The sequence below is a fragment of the Lethenteron reissneri genome, chromosome 52 (genome assembly GCF_015708825.2).
Source record: "Lethenteron reissneri isolate LAM-NWPU_2019-01 chromosome 52, ASM1570882v1, whole genome shotgun sequence".
In the NCBI taxonomy this organism is placed as follows: domain Eukaryota; kingdom Metazoa; phylum Chordata; class Hyperoartia; order Petromyzontiformes; family Petromyzontidae; genus Lethenteron; species Lethenteron reissneri.
The window spans coordinates 6550558-6567384 of NC_083830.1; the positions used below are offsets into that span (position 1 = coordinate 6550558).

The 16827-nt window shown below is 51.8% G+C and overlaps 1 protein-coding gene across 1 annotated transcript in view; it reads left to right on the forward strand.

Moving 5' to 3' along the window:
- Positions 1-16294, forward strand: part of LOC133355873 (guanine nucleotide-binding protein G(s) subunit alpha-like) — a 40604-nt gene extending 24310 nt beyond the window's left edge. The window contains exons 3-5 of the mRNA XM_061573286.1: positions 2394-2448; positions 5091-5210; positions 16274-16294. Of these exons, the coding sequence (XP_061429270.1) occupies positions 2394-2448; positions 5091-5210; positions 16274-16294 (196 nt within the window). The remainder of the gene's footprint in view (positions 1-2393; positions 2449-5090; positions 5211-16273) is intronic.
- The last annotated feature ends 533 nt before the right edge of the window (positions 16295-16827 follow it).

The window sequence follows — 16827 nt, forward strand, 5'->3', positions numbered from 1 at the left end:
TGTAGGAATCTCTATGAGAAGCTACCTCCCAAACCGTGGACCGAATAGTAACGCCACTGGCTGCTCCAATCATTCGCTTGAGGTTCTGTGTGCGAGGCTGTATGTCTATGGGTCTCTACGTGAGTCTATGGTTGTCTAAGTCGGTGTAGGAATCTCTTTGAGAATCTACCTCCCAAACCGTGGACCCAATAGTAACGCCACTGCCTGCTCCAATCATTCGCTTGAGGTTCTGTGTGTGAGGCTGTAAGTCTATGGGTCTATATGCTAGTCTGGTTGTTTATGTAAGTCTGAACCTTTATGGGAATCTCCCTGTCAATCCATGGACCGAATAGTAATGCCAGTGTCGGGTATTTGCTATCGGCAGCATTTCAGATTTTCACCAGGCTACCCCTTGAAGCCGTCCGCTGGCTCGCTCACCAACCTCCACGTGAACAATGTCGATGAACTCCTGGAAATGTGGAAGTGGTTGGAGCCAAGTGTTGGGTGGGACCTGTCTTGAAGTCGGCGTGACTGAGTGTGAGGGAGCCTCCTATGTTTAAGCTGTCACAGGTGTGGATAAGCGTATGTGTGTGTTCAGTTTCTATTGGAAAATTTGAACTGGTCCTGTGCCTCCCATAGGTCGACTCGGCCTTAAATGAGTACCTTGTGCGGTGTGTAAACATCGGCACTGGGGAGACGAAGGCAGCTGGGTGTAGTATTGGCCACCCACCCCTTCGTGTGCCGTGCCAGCCTTCATTGGTGCTCGCTAACAGCACTTGCCCCAGCAGTCCGGCAAAGGGTACACGGGGGATCTTTATGTTGCCAGCCCCTCTGCTATTTCCAGGTGTGTGTGCGAGCTATTAACACAGTGGGGAGCACAGGTGGCACACCTGCCAGCCATCTCATTCAGTCTCCCGTGACCTCCTGCCAGCGCCGAGCCTTTGACGTGTCACATGATGGCCTCAAAGCGCACCTACCTGGCCACAAACGCTGCGGTGGCATCGCTGCCACCGAGTGGCGAACGGCGGTGGCTGTTGTTCTTGAGAGCAGCCCCCAATGGAACCTTTGACTTGCAGGTGCGGACAGGTGTGTGTGCGTTATGAGCAGCGCCCCGCGCAACTGCCGAGTTTCCACACAGGTGTGGGGACGGGGCAGTGTGCGCGCGAGTAAAAGCGCGCCTGAGCGTTGAGACGGACTCGGCGTTTCGAGCGGCGATCTGCTCGGCGATTTGGGAGCGCGTGATTCGTCGATACAAGCCTCGTGGAGGTGGTTGGGGCGGGGGGGAGCTAGACAAGGGGGGGGCGCGGGCCGCTCTGTAAGAGACGTGCCCTTGTTGCGCAACTACTCGCTCAGATGTGGACCAAGCTGTTTGCGGGCTGATAAGACTTGCGCGATATTGAGAGCGATTTTTTTCAGCAATTCATAGCTCAGGTGTGCACGTCCCTTAAGAGAGAGTGCGTGCGTGTGTGTGTTTCTGTTGGGAGCGGTAGCGTAGCGGTACGAACCCAGTGACCCGCGTTCGATTCCCGCTCACGGCCAACACCGGTGACGAATTTCTGAGCCGGTCCTGGGCCTCCCCTAGGTCGACTCGACCTTAAATGAGTATCCATCATGGGACCTCTTTTGCCAGTACCAAAATATACTAATAGGGTTTTTCCCCTTTTTTCTGGCAACAAAACTGACACCTTTTGCAAGGAATCATGTTTACATTAACCACAATACTTGCAGTCGAATGCAAACAAAAAACAATACTCTGGTAATTTATGCATTGTCTTTGAGCCTGATTGGTGTGGACCAATCAGTTTCAAAGACAATGCATAAATTATCATAGTATTGTTTTATTGTTTGCATTTGACTGCAAGTATTGCGGTTAATGTAAACATGATTCCTTGCAAAAGGTGTCAGTTTTGTTGCCAGAAAAAAGGGGAAAAACCCTATCAGTCTACTTAAATGAGTAACCTGGTGCAGTGTGTAAACATCGGCACTCGGGAGACAAAGGCAGCCGGGCGTGGTGTTGGCCCCCCCCCCCCCTTGTGTTTCGTGTCGGCCTCCAAAGGTGCCCTTGAGCAGAACTTTCCCGAACAACTTAAAGGCTCCTCTTCTTGGTTCTTTCGGTAAAGTCACGTAGAAGGGAAATAATACAATAAAAAAAATAAAACAAGAGTATTATTTTGTATTATTATTTTATAATATTATTTTCTTATGTTTTATTATTATTATTTTATTATTTCCCTTCTACGTGACTTTACCGAAAGAGCCAAGAAGATGAATCCCTGCAGTCACGAAAGCTTTAAATCGAAACTTAAAGGCTATCCACGTGGGCTGTTTGTGCGCCTGTGGCGTGCATGAGGTGTGAGCGAGCAGCCGGCCTTGCGCTGACGTCCGACTCCCCCGTTCCACTCTTCTCTTTCCAGGGAGAAGAAGCAGAAGATAGAAGACATTAAGAGGAACATCAAGGACTCCATCGTGGTAGGTGTTGGGGTGACATCGGGTGGCGGTGGCGGCGGTAGTGGCGGTGGTGGCGGCAACCCACCTGTAGATTTTAAGTTTTTGTCACTGCAGGGATCTATACTCTTTGGTTCTTTCGGTAAAGTCACGTAGGTATAAAATAAAATAAAAAATTTAATCACGACGTTTTGGGTGCAACACAAGCATCCGTCAACAGGTGGGAGAACCACAGCAAGAAACAATTGCTGAAGTGGGCAAGAGAGCTGCTTGTCACAAGAGGTTATATCGATGAGAGAGGGGGGGAGTATGGAACCCACCTGTAGTTTTGGGTCACGGCTTCCTTGGCCTCGCAGCAGCCTGTCCTAACGGTAAAGTTTGACTATACTTCACCATATCTATGGGACCTCTTTGCCGGTAACAAAATGATGATTTAATAAGAATAGGTTTTATCCTTTCTGGCAATAAAACAGGAGGTGTCAAGGTGCTCAAACACCAAACGGATACCTTGTCGCAAGGCATCAGGTCCGCATTAACCACACGTGCTTGTGGCAAAACATGCAAACAAGCATACTTTGATAATTCTATGCATTGCCTACACCAGAGACAGCTGCCTTCTTCATGTCCGAGTCTCACCACCAGTGTCAGAGCAGAGAACGCCAAAACGCGATCAGTACAAAGACCATGCACCTTCGGCTTGAGCATGTTTTGCCACATAGGTATGTGTGGGTAATGCAGACGTGACGCCTTAACCTTTTTTTATTGCCAGAAAGGGTAAAATCTATAAATATTTTTCATTATACTTCACCATGTCGGTCAGCACAGGTTCGTGCAGGGCGGGTCCCTCCTAGGAGGAATCGGTTCACGTGGCGCTCGCCAACGACGATTTGCTCTGACCAGGAATAGAATTCGGGCCCGTGTTTTTTTCTCGGAGCGCAGGGTTCGCCCGCTGTCTTCGGTAACAATGCGAAGTATTTGCACAGCAGAAACCGATCGAGTCGGAAGGTGACGTTTTTTTGAAACGAGCGAAAGTGCCTTGTGATGGCTGAGACACATGGGCAGGATGGGGGTGGGGGGGGGGGTTACCAGGGACCTGCGTTTGCCTGGCTCCACCCCCCAGAGGATTGGTGACCATGGAAGACGACCCAAAGCCACCGAATCAGAATATTTATTCATACTGGGGGAATCCGATGAGCTATTAAGCCAATTTTCACGGATGTCCAGTCAACCTTGTGGTGATGAGACTTGAGAGTGATCCTTGAGGAATAACCTCACCGTGTTGGCAACGAGAAGTCCTCTGAAGCCCGCTGCGAGAGGGCGTATTCAGGGTGCGGGAGCGAGAGCAGTGTGGTTCTTTTGGCGGTTGACATTACGGCACCTGCAGAAGGGACGGGTGGTGGGGGGGGGTAGCGAGGTGTGGCGTAATTCACAGCAGTGCCGTGAAATCGGCACATGGGCGGCGTCCCTTTATCGGAATCAGAATATTTATTTATAGTCGAGGAATCCGACGAGCTTATGAAGCTTTTTGTTTTTTACAGATGTCCAGTACGAAGCGGGGTGAGAGGAAACTTTAGTAGCCGATGAGAGGAAACTTTCGTCGCTGGTGCTAAATATCTGAGTGGGTGTTTACATCACAGGGTCGCCTGTGTTTACTAAAGCCGTATAACAAGATGACAGGGAACATAATGATGATGATGATGATGGCCTTTGCAACGCTTTCCAACTAAGGTTGAAAGCAGCAACACGTTGTCCTTGTCCGTCCGGCCATCTCTCTGCCCGTCTAACATGGGGTCAACGATAACGCTCGTGGAGATGAGGCCTAAACGAAATGCAACGTTGAGGCTAAAGTTGCGTGGCTGCTGCGGACTTTTGCCCTACGGAAAAGTGGCCGCATTGGTAATCGGCGTTTTTCCCAAAACGAGCACGCAGAAGGGGGGGGGGGGGGGTGGGGGGGTTAAGCCTCTTCGGGCCACGGCGGTGACGTCGCGCTCACGTGCGATGCCGCCTCGTTTACTCGTCTTAGAAACGCAACGTTGTGAACGCAAATGAAGCATCTTCTTGGTTCTTTCGGTTAAGTCACGTAGAAGGGAAGTAATAAAATAATAAAAATTAAACATAATAAGCAAGCAGCCGTCGTGAGAATTATTTTATTATGTTTTATTTTTATTATTTTATTACTTCCCTTCTACGTGACTTTACCGAAAGAACCAAGAAGATGAATCCCTGCAGTCACGAAAGCTTTAAATCGAAAAGCAAATGAAGCACTTCCGAGGGCAAAACGCGAGGGGCGTTGAGCGAGTCCACGTGCTTGTGCACGATTTTTCATCCTTGTTTTAAAAGGAGATTGCCTAATTCTAGATTTGAAGCTTTCGTGACTGCAAGGATTCATATTATTAGGTTTTTTTCGGTAAAGTCACGTAGGTAAAAATTTTTTAAATTATTATTAATAAAAGTGACTTTACCGAAAAAACCTAAGAAGAGGAGATTGCCTGTTCGAGCAGATGGCTTGGCTAACCCGGTGTTGCTGTGTTGTGTGTGTGCCCTTGTGCGGTGTGTGTGTGTGTGTGTCGGTGGTGATGGCGGTGGTGTTATCCGTGTGTGTGTGTTGTGGTGGTTGTGTTGTGGTGGTTGCGTTACGGTGGCGGTGGACTGCCCTGGCTGCGTAGACCATCACGTCGGCCATGAGCACGCTCACGCCGCCCGTGTCCATCGGCAACCCGGCCAATCAGAAGAGCCTGGACTTCATGCTCAACACGGTGACGCGCATGGAGTACGAGATCACGCCGGTGAGAGTGCTCAACCACATGCAACCGCACCACGCAAACCACCAACACAGCAGACCGGACACGATCGTGCAGCCACCGCATGCGAAACAACAACACGCGCAACCCCACACACACAGCCAACACGGTGATGTCGCCATCGTGCTTGGGCCAGGCTAGGTGCCCTTTGAGGCCATGCGAAGTGGCAGGAGGTCACAGGACGGACGACAAGTGTTGTGGTTTAACAGACTTGGACGACTGGCAGATGCACCACCTTGTGCGCTTCTCCACTGTTGCCACCTTGCTGTGTTTTTGGCCACCCGGCGCTCCGCTCACTGCTCGTTGTGCGAGCCCCGCTGACCACCACACTTGAATCTGTGTTCTTCATTTGCAAGGCCCTTGGGCCACTGGCCAGACCTTGGTGGGCTTTAGTGCTGCCCCTGACGTGCGGCCCGCCTGACAAATGTGAAAGCACCCACCCATCATCGTGCCGCTGTCAAACCCCAATGCTTTCATGTGTGGTGGCCCTCACATTGATGTTGTCCTTTCGGCGAAAGTGCCCCCCCTCCGCCCCCCACCCATCTGAAATTAGTGAAGAACACTGGGCTATAACCCTCCTGAATGGGAGACACACGCTGACCTGACGAGACGATGTTTTGTATCGAGGCGGGGGGCGGAGGGCTTTGAGCGGCATTGCGGGTGAAAAATATATTTCTTAAAAAGCTTACATATATATACACAGATTGTTGTGGTTTCACGTTTGAACACAATGGTGGGCTAAAGCAGTGAACTATTAGTCTTTTATCAACGTGACACTTTTTTACTGATTGGCCGTGTCGGGTGGTGGAGGGTTACAACACATTAATAAATAAGGCGATCTAAACCCAATAACGTTGTTTATGAATAATGGTCGCGAAAGCCTACGTGTTACAAATTGACTCACTTTACTTAATAACCAGGCTACAGTCTACATTATAGACTGCCAGTACACCCACCCAGCTTAATAACCAGGCTACAGTCTACATTATAGACTGCCAGTACGCTCACCCAGCTTAATGACTATTTGTACAGTCAACATTTAAAGAATCGATTCTTGGCGCGTCGGGTTAAAAAGTAATTACACAGTTGTTTTTTCATTGGTATGTAATGTTTGAAAGTTTTCAGAAGATTTTAAATGTATTTTCCCCCCGGGCAACGCTGGGTATATCGAGTTTATACCACAAAGTCGTCGCTTGACACGGGTGGGGTGTCGAGGCCTAGTACTGTGCAGAGCCTCCGGCCTCGCCTAAATTGCCCACCCGGCTGAGGCTGGGTACTGGGGCCGTTACCCCCCCCCCCCCGCGCTACAATAATACTGTCTAATCGCTATGATTTTATTATCTACCGACCCTATAATAGTAATTGCACACATTGGGGTGGGGGGGGGAGTGAAGAGGACGTGAAACTTTGATGAATTTACCTCAGAGTCGCGTGTTAATGCGTGCGCATATTTTTTACGGGAATTAAAAATGGCGTCCACCCCGCAGCGAATGCGTCGCTACCCGTTGCCAGGGGCAACCGCCGTGGTAAACCAAACGGACCAATCGTGTCTCGCAAATCCCTCACATTTCGTCCAATGAAACTGCGTATGGTCCGGCGACACACAGACAGACAGACACACAGACAGACAGATTTGCGATTTTATATATATAGATTAGGTTTTGCAGGTCAGGGATTGGTGGGTGGGTAGGCGGTGGTGATGGTGGTGATGTGGCTGGGGCGGTTTTGCGTTGCCGAACCGCTGCTGATGGTTGGTGTTAGCCGGCTCGGCGTGGGTTGGTGGCGTAACATCGCGTCGATTTGCAGGTGAACACCGATTCTCGGAGGCCCGCGGTAACCTGCGTTGAATCGCTCGCGAAAGGAATCTGTGGAGTTTTTTTCTTTATGTTTGTCTATTCGAACGTGATGCACCTAATGGGTCGGCGTGCTCTCCCGACAACTGGATTGCGTGCAGCTGAATCGCTTACGTCTCTCCTGTCGGTCGCAAGCAGTCGAGCAACCGGTTGCTGACAGTAGTCGACGGGCTGCTCGGCGATTTCTTGCTTCGTAGCTCATCACGTGCTTGATTGTGAACACGCAATTGGTCGTTACAGTCCTGACGTGTGTGGGCGGGGGAGGGTGGGGCTAACCGGGTAAGGGGCGGGGCTCTTCTGTGGAGGGGTTTGGCCAGATTTCCATAAACGCGCAGCTTCTCGCTCAGATGTGGACAAAGCCGTTGGCAGGCGTTGCGTCTAAGTTTGCGCGATTTCGAAAGCGATTTGGTTCCCGCAACTGATCAGCCCGGGAGTCCCACATTTCCTGCTCAAATGAGCATTGAGGCATTACGGTGGAAAGTCCACATTCCTATGACGGTGGGGGCGAGTCTATCCACGGCACAACCAATATTGACTTCCCCACAGAGTGGTACTGATTTTATCCACCCGGGAAGGGATGATGGGCTTAGTTGACACCCCCCCCAACCGTGATTTGAACTCGCAAGCTTCTGACTGCGAGTCGCTCGCTCTACAAGCTGAGTAGCCTGGCTGGAGGAGGACTGTGAACGCTTTCATCATCCAAATTGTAAAAATATATATCTTTGTTATCAAGAATGGAATCTCGCGATGCTTGACTGCCGGCGACTTGAATCTTTGGGGTCTAGGCGGGGAAGATGGCGAACCGTGGATACGACCTTCTTCCTTACGCGGTGGTCGCTTTAGACCTTCGTTGTTCATGAGTTGCCGATGAGTCCTCTGCGTTTTGATTGCCCGCGTCTGGCTGGCGTGCGTCGTAATACAGGCGTTATAACCACCGCGTTCATGGTAGATTTACAAAAATATTTGCACGCGTCTCGATTACGTGTTTACCGTGAAAGTATCAATTGACAAGACTCTCCTATTGAGGCGGGGGGGGGGGGGGGGCACTGTTACTCTTGCGATCAAGAGATAGAGATTATCCAGGTGAAATATGTTCAGAAAAACAAAGAAAAAGAATTCAGGTTTTCGAGTCGCGATCGCAATTAGAAATGTAAGTTGATGGCTTCCCGAGATGAGTGTGTGGCACCTTGCAAAATAAGTGGGCAGACGCCGTGCGGTTCGGGGGTCGCGTTGATGTCATCGCGTTTCAACGTCGTCGATGATTACATGAGCCAAACAACTTCAGCGAAGTCGACGGTATGTTTTAGAACAAACCTACACCCCAACGCTCGTGTAAAAACGAGTGGAGCGGTGGCGCCGTGGTTATCTCGCTGCGCTATGAACCCTGACCCACCAGAGTTCAATTCAAACCGCCCCCGCCCTCCTCCCACCCTCACGCCCTTCACCGACCCACACTGTAACAAAGCGTGATGAAGTATGGTCAAACGAGTCCCATGCTCGGCAAGATGTGGGTAAAGCCTTCGTGCACCAGTGGACTGACAGAGGAGGGCCGTGCGTGTTGATTGCGTTGATGTTTGTACGCAGTAAGTTGACCGTGCAATTCTAGATTTGAAGCTTTCGTGACTGCAAGGATTCATATTTTTAGGTTTTTTCGGTAAAGTCACGTAGGTAAAAAAGATACAGCTGTCGGGCTGTGACGGTTCCACCTGAAGACGGAAGCTTGTGTTGCCTCCGAAACGTCGTGATTTTTATTTTATTTGACTTTTATAAATTTTACCGAAAAAACCTACGAATTTGACTGTGCAAGTTTTGAACGTTATTGGGTGCCAGGCGGTTTTGAAGCATCAACTACAATTCACACGGGTTTGACGTGAAACCTGTTGCGTGATTATCACAACCGAACATCGGTTCCCCATAATAAACTATTACCGCGGAAAAATTTGATCAACATCCCTCAATGCACGGCTCTCCGATACCGCGTGTCGTTCCGGGCACAATGTCCGACGTTTCGCTGAACGTTGGCGGGAGCTTGGTACGATTCGAAAACACATCGACGAGCTTTACAGCACAACCGCGAATACCTAACTGAGCAAACAATAACCGTAATGGCAATACCACCACCACCACCACCTGGCTGGAAGAGACCGTGGATGTTAACGCCCTCGCCTGGTATGCAGGAGGTGTCGTGGGTTTGATTCTGACCTTGACGCCTGTGTTATTTGTAGTTTGCGTCTCTCTCTCTCTCTCCCTGTGGTCGAGTAAGATTTTTCTCCGGGTCCTCCGGTTTTTCCCCTCCACATTTAGAATCAACGTCACGCGTTCATGGAGTATTTGGCTGCTGTGAAACGTCCACGTGATGAAGAGCTATCATTTGTGGCCAGGTAGTTTAGTTTAATTAATAAAATGATTTTTAAGTTTAGTTTTAGAGCAGTTTGCTCAACACGGTGACTGCCCGGCACTTGGCGCGGTGCCGTGGCTTCTTGCGGTGTTTCGGCGGTCCGAATCTGGCGGGCTGCCCTGGTTGTTGACGGCTGGCATATCAACCGTTGGACGCGACTACTTTCTACTACTACAGTAATCCCTCGCCACTTCGCGGTTCAAGTTTCGCGGCCTCAGTGCATCGCGGATTTTTCGAACTGATTTAAAGGCCTCATTATACCTGTGCAGTAACACCATCATTCATCATCACATTCATCGAACTGCACAGGTCTGTCATCGTTGTCATTGTCATCGTCATTTTCATCGTCGTCGTTACTGGAGTCAAGTCTCAAGATACTACTGTCATTGGTGAGTGTAGAACACCATAATACCTATCGTATGAGAGAGAGAGTGAATGTATAATATTAAGGTTTTATAATTAAATAGATTTAAGTAAAATATATATATATAAAGTATAAATATACATATTTTAAACATTCTGGTACCCACACACACATATACGGAAATTCCTAGGGGGCCAATCCTACTTCGCGGATTTTCACCTATCGCGAGGGGTTCCGGTCCCCATTTACCGCAATAAACGAGGGATCACTGTACTGGTACACACCGTCCGCTTAAATGGTGGACGTTACGTATCCCCCGTGAAGCCATTCCTAAAGAGCGAGCCGTTGGAACACGACACCGTAATTCACTCTAACTTGGATCACGCAGCAATAGCAGCAGCAGCTTCAATTATCACCCTCTACAGCAAAACTACCGCAGCCTGTGTCTGTGAGACACAGGCGGCGGTAGCAGAAGCAGCAGCAGCCGTTGTGATTGCTCTGCGCTGTGTGCGAGTGGCGCGAACACCAACTGTACCAACTTAGAATTGTTAAAGCGATTTACGCTTTGGTCTCTTCGCGCTTTGTCCTTTGCGATATTTCGCCAAAATGTTACGAGGGTGTGCGCCATCCGTTCCACCACCCAACTCGTCGTCGCACCTCCTCCTCTCTTGCTCTCTCCTCTCTCTCCATCCCCACCGCCTCTCTATGCCGGCACCTCCCTCGCTCGCCCCCCCCCCCCCCCCCCCCACTGGCCCCGCTCTTGCACGCGTGTTCTTTGCGTCGCACGCGCCCGCGCCGGCGCTCCCGCTCGTGACGCCGCGTGTTTTTTCGCTTCGAGCGGCGGCTTGTTTTGAAAAGCCGCGTTTGCATTATTTGCCCCCGGTAAGGGGGTGGTGGTGGGGGTTGGACGTTGTGATCTTTCTACCGCGGCAATTCACAAACTCCCTTCCCCGGGGATAAATTACACCGAGAAAACCGATCCGGCTTTAGCGATTAAACGCCACCCCCCCCCACCACCACCGCACCTGCAGCCGCCGTCGTTGGCGCCACCATCTCCGCAGCCGCGGCTGCTGACACCGCCGCCAAAACTCTCGACGCACGGCGGGCACACTGGTGCCCCCCCTCTAACTGCAGCACCGTCGCCGTGGCACTAGCAGACGAGCCAGTGCTGTCGGCTTCTCGCCACGGTGACGTCAACGGATTCATTCGGTGATGATTCGGAGGCGCTCTATTTTAAAGTGAAATTTCTAGCAGGGCCCCGTGCTGAATAGTGCGGCGTCTCCCAACTATTAGTCGCTCTTAGCGCTTCTACCTGTGTGCCATGAAGAGGGGGGCCACACCCAGTTTTTATTAAATTTTTAATTTCCCCCCTCCGTAGGGGGGCAGCGTTATTGACGCAGGCGTTGAGTCGGTAGTCGATGCTGCGGCGTAGTTCTTTGTGTGTGGTGTGGCATAAATGTTACTGTGGCGTGTCATGGATTAGCGTCCTGTGAGTGTGTGTGTGTTACGCAGTGCTGTTTTTACGTCCGTCTGTAACGCTGTGTGTGTGTGTGGTGTATCATAGTTGTGGGGAGTGGTAGTTTAGCAGATGACGCACTGCGCTACGAACCCGGCAACCCGAGTTTGATTCCCACTCGTGGCCAACATCTTTGGCAATTATCTGAACTGGGTCCTAGGCCTCCTCTCCTAGGTTCACTCAGTCTCAAATCAGTACCTGGTGTGGTGTGTGAACATCTACACGAGACGGTAGCGAACAGCACTTGTCCCCAACAGTCTGCTCAGGCTGTCCGGAGGATCTTTGTTTTGTCTTTGGTGTATCATAGTACATTGTTGTTGTGTCACGGTGTAGGGTTTGTCCCGGCGCACTGCGTAGTGATGTGTTTACCGTGGTGCTGTGCCGTGTGTGTGTGTGCGCGATGAACAACCGTGGTATTTTACACTGGTGATCACACCGCCAACATTGTCAGAGCAGTGACCATGGAATCGTTGTTGCTCCGCTCCGGCCAAACATTCCCCCCCCCCCCCCCCCCCCCCAGCTCGCGCCCGTGCGTGTGTGCGTGCGCGTGTACGTGCGTGCGCTCGCGTGTGCTCGTTCGTGCACCTCGCGCCTCGAGGGGTTCCGACGGGACGGAACTGCCGGGAGATATGGGCGGTGGGGGGAGGGGGGAATGGGGGTGGTTGATGAAAGAAAGTGCTCCAAGGAAGGTGCGTGCTAATTTGCTCCCGGGTTCCTCTTGGCCTCCCACCGGTCTGCGAGCCGCCACCCCACCGCCCACCGTAGCTCACAGCCCCCCGCAGCCCGCCGGCCTGCCCGGGCAGGTTTAGCTGCGTAAGCATGGCCCTGTTGCCCCAAGGTAAACACGGCCACAGGGACGGGCCCCTCCCCTGTCTCTCTCATCAATCCACCGCCAGAGCCACCGTCGTTACCGCTGCGGGGCCGCTCGGTGTGGTGACGGTCGGTCGTCACGGCCGGGCCTGTGGCGGCGGCCGCAGGCTTTGTTGGCAAATTGCGGCGGAGCGTTTTCCAGCTCGGGCTGGACCGCCCGCCTAGGATGTCGCGTGTCTCCCTTCCCCCTCCCCGCGTGCGAGCTGTTTGCGTGCGCTTGTCCTGAGTGTGCCGTGCGCCGGCCAGCCGGCACCACCGCGCGTCTTGCTTGCGTTGCGAAGTCTGCGTCGGGAGACGGAGGGAGAGAGAGAGAGAGGCGGGGTGCGCGCGCACCCGGGCGACTGGTTTTACTTGCGTTCGACCCGCTCAGGTGCGGCCCCAGCCCGGCCGCACCTGAGCGGGCTAATCAGGCCCCCGGGGAGAGACGCGGAGACACGCGCTTTGTGCCCGTGCCGGCGGATGTCGCGCAGCGCTCTGCCGTAAATTGGTCATCGGAGACTTGATTGGGGGGCGGCGGAGGTGGCGTGCGAGATGAGCGGAGGCGCGGCGCGGTGCAGCTTAGCCCTCTTGGCGGGAGAGTTCTTCCTTCCCGGCGCTGAATATTAGATACGTTGGCTCGACGACCGCTGGGCACGCGCCGCTTGCGCCCCGCGCGCAAACCGATTCGGCGAGAGGGTTCTCCCCAACCGCCCAACGCAACCACTCGCAAACCAAACCCCATCCCCCCGTGAGGCGCTCGAGCGAAGGGATTGGATTGGGTGCGAGTGGTCAACGTCTGTTGACGTACACAACGGCCGCGACGTTTCAAAATCTAATTTGTTGGCGGGATATGGAAGGTGGCGGCGGCGGTAGCAGCAGCAAGATGCGGATTTCTGCGCTCAGGTCCCCTGGCTTCCCGTGGATCCGGCCGTCGTAGGTTCCAGCCCCAGCAGCCGGGGGGCAGAGGGTCGTCGCACGACGCCGCACGGCCGAAGAGAGATGCGCGACGCACCGGTAGCGCCGTGCCTCAGCAGCGCAACGCGCCGCCCAGAGAGACGAGCGCTTTGAGAGAGGCTGTTGTTGCTCACCTCCTGAGCCGGCGGAGGGATTTCCACACGCTCGTGGCGTGCGCGAGTCGACAGGACAAAAAACTCACTTGTTGAATTCCCCAACCAAGTGGTACAAATTTTATCGACCGCCCCCTCCAGAAGGGATGATGAGCCGAGTCAACCCGACCCCCTCGACAACCAGGGGTTTGAACTCGCGACCTTCCGCTTGCGAGCCGTTCGCTCTGCCCCGCTCGCTCTGCCCCGTTGAGCAAACGCTGCCTGTTGGAGTAGCAGCCGCGGCGTTTACGAAGTCAGCAGGTGAACTGCAGGCCCCCCCCCCCCCCCCCCGCTGAGACCCACGAAGCAGCACTGGGCCTCTGTCGCAAGGGCTCCGTGAAAACAACTTGCGCTTGTGTTGCGCCCGAAACGTCGTGATTAAATTTATTTTATTTTTCTACCCACGTGACTTTACCGAAAGAACCAAAGAGTATGGATCCCTGCAGTCACGAAGACTCCTAATTTAGGTTAATATATATTTTATTTTTCATACCTACGTGACTTTACCGAAATAACCAAAGAGTAACAAACCTTGAGCAACGATGATCAGAATGAAAATGCGCACAGGTGTACGACGTAAGGAGGTGCATTAATTACGCTTACAATGTGATATGTACAAGCGCAGGAGGGCGTGGGTTCGATCTTGACCCTGATGCCTGCTGTGTATTTGGAGTTTGCATGTTTCTCTCATCATCATCATCACAGTGCCTCGGAGATGTTAACTACCTCACCTGGTATACAGGAGGTCATGATGGGTTCGATCTTGACCCTGATACCTGCTGTATATTTGGAGTTTGCATGTGTCTCTCGCTCTCATCATCGTCACAGTGCCTCGGAGATGTTAACTACCTCGCCTGGTATACAGGAGGTCGTGATAGGTTCGATCCCGACCCTTGATGCCTGCTGTATAATTGGAATTTGCGGTGTGTCTCTTTCTCTTATCATCATCATCATCACGGCGGCTAGGAGATGTTAACTACCTCGCATGTGTCTCTCTCCCCGTGGTCACGTGGATTTTATCTCCGTGTCCCTCAGTTTTTCCCTCCACGTTTAGGAACATGCGTTTAGACTGTTGACATTATTTGTGCTGCTATTAATGTCCAAATGGTAAGCCACTTCGTTGAGCTGTCATTTGTGGCCAGATCACTTTTGAACAATAAGTTAATACCTCGGTGGGCTTTGCCTGGTAGGATGAGGATGTACATTATGAGATCTCTTTTACCAGTGGCAAAATATAGTAGTAGGTTTTTACCCTTTTAAACTGGTACAAAACTGACACCTTTATTATTATTATCATTATCAGAGTTGCTTCTTTTTGTTTGCTTTTTTGACTACTTGTGTTGTGGTTATTGCAAACATGATGCCTTGAATAAAGGTGTCAGTTTTGTACCAGTTTAAAAGGGTAAAAACCTACTACTATAGGATGAGGATGGTTTAGTGTTTTATTTGTGCGTGTTTTGGCGATTTATTTTTGTACTGTTTGTTGTTGTATCTGAACATCTGTAAGAAGAGCTTCATAGCCCATCGGATTCCTCCAGTATGAATAAATATTCTCATTCTGACATTGTGCCACACCACAGTTTAATACGCCCCAAATACAGAGCAACACGCAGGCTGCACTGTAAGTTACTTAAATAGTTTTTTTACTTTTAATACAAATGTGTTAATTAATGCGAGTTACATTTTTTTGGTGATGAAAGGGTTTGTCTGTTTCTTGATAGCTAGCAATAGTGTAACTATTCAAACTGGATATTGGATAACATTGTTAAAATGTAATTCTCTTCACGCCACTCAGTCTATCTCTACTGACCTTTCTGTGTATGTGCCATGAAGAAGGGCCATAGCCTGAAACGTCACCCATTATATAATTTTTATTGTAAGGCCACACACGGTAGTTATTGAAGAATCGCTTTAATAATTGTGCTTGTGGACCACAGCACCACCAATTAATCTGCACTACAGCGTACCACATTACAGTGTAGCGCAGTACAATCGTTTACACCACGGAGCACCGAAACCACGACGCAGGACACTTACTACAACTTGGCGCACAGTGATGCACACCACCACTGGTCATGCTGCGATGCACCACACCACGCCACGGCACAGCACGGCAAACCCATTCGACGCCATGCCGTGGCTGCAACACGATGCACGTGACCAGGACGCACCACGACGTCACGAGCATCGCGCCATACGACAACACAGTAGAGGCATTGCGACATACCGCAGCGCACGCGGAACGCCACGCAACTACCCGCATCACACCACAGCACACCACAGCACATTAATATTCTTAGCTTTTTTCCGTAAAGTCATGTAGGTAAAAAATTTATAAAAATAAAATAAAAATAAAATAAAAATCACGACTTTTCGGAGGCAACACAAGCTTCCCGTCTTCAGGTGGAACCTACGTGACTTTACCGAAAAAACCTAAGAATGTGAATCCTTGCAGTCACGAAAGCTTAAAATCTAGAATTAACACCATAGCACACCACAGCACAGCGCACACAATATCCCACGGGACAACACGGTACACACAGCACACCACACTATGCCACAGCATACACAACACACTAATACACTGCACCACGGCATACACAACACACCACGACAGACACACACCACCCCCGAACTCTTGACGCACAGCGGCCCACGCCGCGCCACGCTAGGCGAGCCCTGGGCCTGCGCACGTTGAGCTCCTCTGGAGAGGCGATCGAAGGGCAGCTGGCGGGAACCTACCTTTTAAATATTTACTCTTTACCGAAACAAAGACCCTATTTTGGGCCGCCTCATGTTTACGCCACGGAGGTTTTGTTGTTGTTGTGGCCCCGTTTATTCGTCCGTGTTGTTCGTCGACACCACGGCCGCGACGAAAGCCCGCGCCTTGTCGGATTGGCGGCCGCGGCAGCCTAACAGAGCCCCCAGGGCTCCCCCGCCCCCCCCGCCCCACCGGGGCCAGGGACTAGGGGAGGCTAACTAGCACCACTAAACCCGCTTGGGGTGCTCCGGTCGTGCCGTGTGGTTTCTCCGAGCGGAGCGTCGTAGCGCGCATTGTTCGGCGCGACGTCCCGACGTTCCTTCTCTCCCAGAAGTCGCAAACGGGTTTTGATTCCTTGCCCGTACCCGGCCGCACCAGGGTCGACAACGGGTACCCGTACCCTACCCGATACCCGGCTACCCTTACCCGGCCGGGTATCGGGTAGTGTACGGGTATCGGGTACCCGATTGCGACCTCTGGGATGAAGCTATGTTGCAGGCGCGGGTGGGTTGATTTTAGGAACTTGAATTGTGAGAAGAGACAAGACGTTGGGAAACGAGTGACAAACGGTGACTCACCAGTGACTCACGGCCTACCCGTACCCGGCCGCACCAGGGTCGCAAACGGGTACCCGTACGCATACCCGGCCGGGTACGGGTAGCCGGGTATCGGGTAGGGTACGGGTATCGGGTACCCGGTTGCGACCTCTGTTCTCTGCACGTGCTGGGAGCTTCGTCCTGGGAAAGTGAATTCGG